The sequence below is a fragment of the Nicotiana attenuata genome, unplaced genomic scaffold (assembly GCF_001879085.1).
Source record: "Nicotiana attenuata strain UT unplaced genomic scaffold, NIATTr2, whole genome shotgun sequence".
In the NCBI taxonomy this organism is placed as follows: domain Eukaryota; kingdom Viridiplantae; phylum Streptophyta; class Magnoliopsida; order Solanales; family Solanaceae; genus Nicotiana; species Nicotiana attenuata.
The window spans coordinates 185,288-193,816 of record NW_017671889.1 but is presented as its reverse complement, the minus strand read 5'-3'; the positions used below and the strand labels follow the sequence as shown (position 1 = coordinate 193,816).

Genomic DNA, 8,529 nt, shown 5'->3' with positions numbered 1-8,529 from the left:
AAAAGCAATAATATGTTTTTGCATACAAAATTACCATCTATCCAATGGCATGTAACAGTCAAATAATCATTTTCATTAACAGCACGACCAATATCAGAAGTAAGAGAAACTTTACAAGGAAGATTTGCGAACAAATAACGTATATATGTCTGATATTGTCCAAAAAGCCTAAAGATATCAGCTCTACAAATACTTCTAGGAATACCTTTAAACATAGGGTTATAAATTCTTTGAATATAAGTAACAAGATACGGTGAAGAATCAAAACTAAAAGGTAAACAACCTAAAACAATCATTTTAGCTAATTCTTCCCTATCTTTCTTAATATCGTATTTACCAAATAACCCCCCAGTACTCGAGTTAAGTTTTTGTTGCCCAGATGCCTCATCTACTCCCTAATCAAGAGGGTGTTTCTCTTCTATATGCCTACGAAGTTGACCCGTTCTCCCTCCCTTACCGGGCTCATGTTTATAATGTTCACTACAAATTTTACATTTTACATAATGTTTTTGATCTTCTAGTCTTTCAGAAAACATCCAACACTTACTTCTTAATCATCGATTCTTTTTAATAGGGAGAGGAGGCCTACTTATTCCACCCCTAACATTTTGAGTTTGACTAGCATTACCAGGTGTAGGTGGTGGTGTTTCAAGATTATCGGGTGATTGAATATCATCTAACATATCGTCTAAATCATCATCTATACCAAATTTTTCTTGCATTCGCTCATAATCTACATTTAAATTTTCAGGTGAACTTTCCGAAATATGTGTAAAGCTACTAGAAGAACCAACACCACCTCTTGATCTTTTGGAAGTTTTCTTACTACCACCTCTACTAGTGCACGTTTTTTCGGCCGCTCTGAGTAAATCCATTAAGAAATTAAATTAATAATTCTAAATAATAAAATAAGTGTACACCAAATAAGTGAAAGAGATGGAACGAGTGTACCAAGATTCCGGATGCCGCACTAATTTTGATTTTAATATCAAAAATCAAACTTCAATTGATAGACCGAAACTTGATAGTTGATACTTGATACCACACTTCACTTGAATACTTGATATTTGATAATAATAATTTGTAATGGCTAAACTAAATAATTGATGAAACTTGAAATAATAAATAATTGAGAATTTGAGATTTGAGAATTTAAGAACTATAATATCAAGAGAGAATTGAGACTTGAGAGAGAATTAGAGTAGTAAGAGAGTGAATTGTGAGAAAAAATGAAGAAGAAGGGGGGCTATTTATAGATTTTAAAAGGTTAAAAATGTAAAATATTCAATTATTAGATGTGGGAGTGCTATATTTTTAATTGGGGAGGGGGGGNGGAAGGGCCATTGTTGCAAAATCTGGCCATTCCCCAACGGTCATTTCTCAATTTGACCGTTGGCAACGATACAATTAATTTAAAAATAAAATAAATTAACCAACGGTAACCGGACTCCTAACGGGCTGCAGCCCGTTAACAACCCGTTAACGGGTCACGGGCTACACGGGTTCGGTGCACCGTTAAGTAGAACGTGTTCGTCCAAAACCCGCCCCCCAACCAACCCGTCCCAACCCGCACAATAATGAACAGTAGAGGCTGAACTGGGCTGACCCGAGTTGAAGCGAGTTGAAAACGGGTCAGCCCGGCCCGTTTAACAGGTATAGTTTGTAGTAATTCTAGACTGTCTATGAAGCGTGACACCAGTTCTGGATAGACTTTGCTTAAGATGTTGTATTAGATATTTATTCAAATGTTTTATCATTTCTTCCGCTTGTTTAAAATTCCGCTGTTTATAAGCTATTGTTTCCTAACCGTTAAATGATTAAAAATGGGAAAAGATAATTGGTTCAAACAGTTGGCTTGCCTAGCTTTCATTAGTAGGCGCCATTACGACTCCCGAGGGTGGAAAATCCGGGTTGTGACATTACCCCTACTCCTAAGGAGTAGAGAGGTCGTTCCCGGTAGACCCTCGGCACAAGAAGGAAAGAGACAATTTATCAGTAGCAGCAAAAGGAATCCTAACAGATAACACCAACAACACAATAACTAGAAAATAGAGAGCAAAGTATTAACACTAAGCATCAACAAAGGCACAATACTACATACGCAAGGGAATAATATGTACATACAGGTCCGCTAAACATACTATAGCCTAACTTTCGACTCTAAAGAATTATTAAGAACACAACTGGAGCCCCTAGCAGCCTAAAACAAGACACTATCACACTAGCCTCCTATCTCCTAACCTACAACCCTAGTGCTCGACCTCCACAACTTCCTATCAAGGGCCATGTCCTCGAAAATCTGCATCCGCACCATGTCCTGCCTGATCACCTCTCCCCAATATTTCTTAGGCCGCCCTCTACCTCTCCTCATACCCGTCAAGGCCAGCCGTTCACACCTCACCGGTGCATCCAGGCTTCTCCTCTTCACGTGCCCGAACCATCTTATTGATTACCAAATCTCATGTCAATAAAAGTACAATCACTCATATTTATAAATTTGCTCATTCAACAGGCGGATGATCTTAAAAAGGCCTGCATGATGCATTAAGCTCTCGCTATGCGCGAGGTTTGGAAAAAGGCAGATTACAGGGGTCTATTGTACGCAATTTAACCCTACATTTCTGCAAGAGGTTGTTTCCACGGCTCGAACCCGTAACCTCATGGACATGTAGTTGCAACTTTACCGGCTACGCAAGGACAGACGAACATACCAACCAAAAAAGAGTCTGGCTAGAAAACTCCATTGTGGTCACAGCCAAAGTTCAATCATACACATGTAGGACAAATTAACATTAAGAGTTGGCGCCCTCGAATCTCCAAGATGAAATCACGAGCTACCTTACATTGTTGTATTATTAGTTGATCGTCAGAAGTCATTTTTCACGTTTGAAACCTCACCTACCGGGCATGGGCCAATGCTGATTCCGCTGTTCTCTGTTCAAGTTTCCTGCAAAACATTTTCTAATAACTCATTTCGAATAAAGCTCAGAAACTTCAGGTTCTACAAATACAGTTTCCATCCCAATCAGGCTGATAAAGTTGCATAAGTGATACCTCCTTAACAAGCACCACAAACATCCTACTTGTGCATATTTCATCTGCCTCAAATTATCTGTCGTGTTTCTCTTTTACTCTTTTAGAATAAGAAAAAAATAATTAATTTACTTTTGAACTCCTAAAACGACAAATAATTTGAGAGAACTATTTTCAGAAACCACGACAGATAATTTGAGAGACGGGGGGAGTAATAAATACTAATACGACACGTAAATACACATATTTTTGAATTGTGATATTGTTGCTTAAGAGGAGTTTGAAACAGGTCAAAGTTATTGCCATCAGCTAACAAGCATCGTATTAATATCCACTTCCATTTTAGGAATAGTGATAAGATATTGCGAATGAGGGTTTGAAACAGGTACAAGTTATTGCAATAGCTAACACAAACAAAAACACTTCACTCATGGATGCATGTTATAAATCCAACAGTGATAACATGAGGGATTATGCCCTTCAACTTTAAAAGAACAAATGAACTCAAGATTTGTCATAAATTGACTCTAGGAATTAGGAAATATGAACCATGAGGGAATAGACCAGATTGACTCTTGTGATAAATTTTGACTCTTGGAATTAGGATAAATTGACTTTGAGGAGACATACAGGACCCCAATATATATATGCATGACCAAATGCTGTTTATCCCAATTTTTTTTGGACAAAAACCAACCATCAAACACAAACAACAATTAGATGGAAAAATGGTGGACCTTTTCGCCAATACACATGAACCTGTCTTTATTATAGGTGGAAAAAGCTATTTAATCGCTGATGTCCAGTAGACAGAAGAACTGGTGCCTCGCGAAATCTGAACCCCCCCCCCCCCCCCCAAGTTCTACTGGGTCAATGACTCAATGGAATATGCTCAATGAGGTAGAAAGATATCCTGGAAGAACAAATTTGCTTCTTTCCGCTCTAGCACATCCACACATCAGGTTTTACGGATATTATCAATCCCAATCCAATTATAACAACTGTGAGGGAACATCAATGAGTACCACCGTCCACACAGGTGGACAAAGTATGCTTCATACCATATGGCACCGGCACATATGTCGAGTTAAAAGAATATGCGGTATGTGGAAATTTATGAGCAAATTAGAAGGCAGAAACAGGTTTTTCAAGGGCAGCTTATCCATAGTGCTTCAAAGTAACAAGAAGTTTACCTAAAGTACCTAGTGACTCATGCTTACTACTGATAACAGTCTGGAGTTATAACATACGCTGTACAAATGCAACATTCTTCACATGATAAAATGTAACACGCAATCAAACAATCTAATACTGATAACCTAAGAGAATATACTCTTCAACTATGAAAGTAAGCGACTGTAGAGTTATGATAGATAGGTTGGAAATAGGAAGTTCCAATATATATGGAAAGGTAGGCTTACCACGTTAAGCAAGTAGAAATTGAAGAGAAGACAGGCCAACAATCCTGTACAGTCTGATGCTTCTGCAATCTGCATTGTTAAACCGATTTTCATGGAGAAAACCACTGCCAGCAGAAATATAAGTTTGAAACAAAGGTCTTAGTCACTCAGTACACCTGAGTATGTCTTACAGGAAACAAAAGGTAAAAGATCTATGATGTCTAATACACGCATACTCCAGATGTCTAATTAAATATGTTTATCCTTTCACATTAACAAGTGATACGAATAGAAGCTCCAGGTGTATTTCATGTTTAAATAAGTGTATAAGTTTAGATTCATCACCTAGAAAGCAATATCACAATTCAGCACAAGTTAGCGACCAAAAAAGAGAACAAAGGCACATACTGCCCGAACAAATCAGTTTAACCAAGGTCAAAGGGAAAGTTGAAATAAACAAGGGAGTAATGATGGTTGGCCAATACATATCTCGAATCAGTAACAGAGACAGAAGATTAGGTGACAAATGATACCCCCATGTTTAGGAGAATTAAGGATTAGATAGCATCATTTTTACCAAGAAAGAAGATTCAGAAGGGAAAGCAATTTGTCTGAGAAGAATAACCCCAATGGCTAATAGACGTGAAGGCAACTGCATCGCAGTTAGCCGTTAGACTAAAGCACAAACATGAACGAATCTCACAATTATAAGCCAATGCAGCACAAGCATAACTAAGCAATTACGATCAGTACACCACTTCAAAGCGCTCTCTTCAGCAACCTTAAAGAAAAGGATATCATATGGCACACCTCCTACTCAAACCCAACCCTCCAGAAAGAAAACCCCAACCAGGAAAAGATGACAATAAAATGACCAGTATCAGATAACTCAAACTAAGAAGAATTACGCTTTATTTAAAACCTTATGACCAACTCAACAAGCGCCTCAAAAACGCACTAATGATCGATACAAAATCAATGAGAGAACAGAAACATCTTGCAAAAAGAGAGGGGGCAGGAGGCAGGAGGCAGGGGAAATTTTCTAAAACCAAATTGCAGAAGCAATTAATAGCAACAAAGCATCCACCATGTAGAGGGGATAAAGCCTTCTCATTTATATAACCAAATAAGAATTACAGAGCTGGATATCAATAATAAATCCATAGTCATCACACAATCTACTACCTTCTATACTAAAAGACATCTATTACATTACAATACAACTCAAGAGTTTCCTTGTCCAACAATACAACTCTAGGAGACTTAAAATCTTCTTAACAGATGTGACAATACACAATTAAATATTGGCATAAATCGGGGAAAATCTCGAAGTGAGATGATACAAATTGAATAATGTGGAAGATTACATTAATGATATAGCCTATCTCTGAACATAATACTTGTAACAATTACCACCAGCCGATTACCTTAAAATACACCCTGCAATTTAAACGAACATTGGCTACATTGGCTTTAACCCAACTTCTCCTTAGCTTTCTCGCACTCCTCCAATTCCTTCAACCACAAATCACCAAATTCACAATCTTTCCAAGCCTCAAACCATGGTCCACCAAGCGTGTAGTGAATCGCCTTAGGAAATGTGGCGGGATCATCCTTAACAACCTTATTATGCCCCACGAGAAAGTTCCACACAAATGGCACCTCTCCAATCTCATCATCCTCCAACCACATGAATCGATGAAGAAATGCCCCCGACTCAGAATTCACCACCTCAGGTGTTAATGACCGGTTCTTGGGATGTCCACAGTTATATAAAACCATGGATGACCAATTCTTCCTAGGATAAACCGTTTGCAATGCGCCATCCATTTTCGTAGTTTCTTTAGGAGTATAATCATGTTGTACACACATTAAAGCATATTTATCATCAACCAAATCCCTCAACTCTTTAATGTCCTCTAAATACAAGAAATCACAATCAACAAACATAGCCCACCCCTCATAATTTGCCAAGTGTGGGGTCAAGAAACGTGAAAATGAAAACTCAGTGCTTTCTAATTTTCCTCTTTCACGCCAGTACAGGCCTTGTTGCCTCAGCTCAGATTGCTTAATGGGTGTGATCTCAAGTGGAATTGATGATCTTTTTAAAAGGGAGTGGCGACAAACCTCATATGCCACGTCTTCTCGTGGATCATAGCCTATGAAAATCTTGAACGGCTTTGAATTGGTGCCATTTGTTGAATGAGCATTGCCATTGGTCATAGTGGGATCAGAAACAACAACTGGGGTCTCAGATTTCTTTACATCTACGCCATTTGAGTGCAAATCCTTCACCAACGACGACATTGCAGTCAAAGATTTCAGCTCTGTAAAACCAAGAAAACTTTTAACTCACAGAAAACAATTTATTCAAATCTGGAAAAAAAAATCCTTGCATTTGGGTAAATAATAACGAATCTGGGAGCATAAATATGACGCGAAATGCATTAAACTATAGAAATGTGAAAGCTTGAAGAAAAATTAAAAACTATACCTTGTGAGAGCGATATTAGATCTGGTTTGGACTGGAAGAGAAACAAGAAAGATTCTTTTTTTTCTTTTTATTTCTTATTTTGTGGAAGAAAAAGAGTCAAAGATTTTTTTCTGAGAAGTACAGTAATTGTGAGGGATCCCGAGAAGGAGGGGGAGAGTATTTATAGATAGCGGCTTTTACTGTTTTATTCACTACCGACAATTTTTTTCTATGAATATAGGGATTTTCGCTTTAGTAATTTTGCCTAATCTGTGGGAATTTTACGTTTATCTCTCACTAATAAGCTCTCGTACGGCTATGCTCTTTGGTAATATGCTCCAACCGATTTTACAACTAGGAGGTGATGGAACTAGGATTTGAGTTGCATACACTTAGTGTTGGGATATAGAGGGTGTTTGGCTAAGCTTATAAGCTGGTCAGACTGGCTTATAAGCATTTTTTGACTTATCTACGCATTTGGTAATATTAAAAGTGCTTATAAGTTAAGTGTTTATAAGCCAAAAATAAGTCAAAAGCCATAAGTTGGTCTCCCACAACTTATCAAATTTCAGCTTATAAGCACTTTAGGTTTGACCAAAATATTTACTATTCTATCCCTAAAATACTTCTTTTTAGAACAAAACTCTTCGTGTACCCAGTTCTTCAGCTGCTTATTATTAATTTCAGCACTTTTATCCAAACACGTAACTGCTCATTTTTAAAATTAGTTTCAGCAATTAAAAGTGCTTTTCAGCACCTAATGCTTATCAGCTACTCTAAATCAGCTAAGCCAAACGGGCTCAAACTATTAATCATGCGGTTTAGATATAGTATTTCGTTTTATTCTTTATGAAATAATTATTTATTTAATTTATTCAATTCAATAAAGTACTATTTTAAATAGATCATTTGTTACATGTGTGTCCTTTTAGTTACGTAGTAGACAATTTAGTGTATGGAGTCTTAGCTCATGCACAGAAGATTAAATTGTCGGTTCTCATAATTAATAAACTATGTTCACAATCAAAGATAGACAAAATATCTTGATGATTGTAGCACAAGATTATAGTATAATTTGTCTTGATTATGGAGTGGTTTTACTCCGACTTCTTGTGCTAATATACTTAGTGTATTGATGATAGGCTATATTGCATATTTTAGTCGCTTATTACACTCGAATTTACTGCACTTTAATTGAGTTTGCGCTTTAATCGCTAGTGTTTTGCACTAATTGTGTGTTTTATGCCTTGTAGGTGTGATTCCGAGCTATATAGATGTTATGGAATGAATTTAAGTGATTTGAAGCTTTGAAGTCTGAGTAAAAGCTCAAGGAATTAAGCCGGGATCGTGTTCGGGGGTCAAATTTGATAATTAGGTACGAACGAAGACTTGAGGAGGCATATTGCGCACTGTCTAGTAAAATAGACATAACTTTTTGCTCAGAACTCCATTTGGGCTGCACAATATATGGTTGGAAAGCTAACTCAAAGGGCTACAACTTTCATGTTTTACGTTTTTCCAAATTCCAAACGGAACAGGGTGAAAAACCGCGGTTTTTTCGCGACCGCGGCAGAACCGCGGTAGAAGATGATCGCGGACAACTGAAGAATCAGAGGGCATGTT

The 8,529-nt window shown here is 37.4% G+C and overlaps 1 protein-coding gene across 1 annotated transcript; it reads right to left on the bottom strand.

Moving 5' to 3' along the window:
- Positions 1–5,498: 5,498 nt before the first annotated feature.
- LOC109210748 (protein CDI-like) lies at positions 5,499–7,071 on the bottom strand. Its single transcript, XM_019374211.1, has 2 exons — positions 6,928–7,071; positions 5,499–6,760 (listed from the first exon to the last, which is right to left on the bottom strand). The coding sequence occupies exon 2, from the start codon at positions 6,738–6,740 to the stop codon at positions 5,907–5,909; it is 834 nt and encodes a 277-aa protein (XP_019229756.1). The 5' UTR covers positions 6,741–6,760; positions 6,928–7,071; the 3' UTR covers positions 5,499–5,906.
- Positions 7,072–8,529: the final 1,458 nt, after the last annotated feature.

Excerpts from the sequence above, each read along its gene's own strand:
- LOC109210748 (XM_019374211.1), bottom strand. The coding sequence starts at position 6,740 with ATGTCGTCGTTGGTGAAGGATTTGCACTCAAATGGCGTAGATGTAAAG.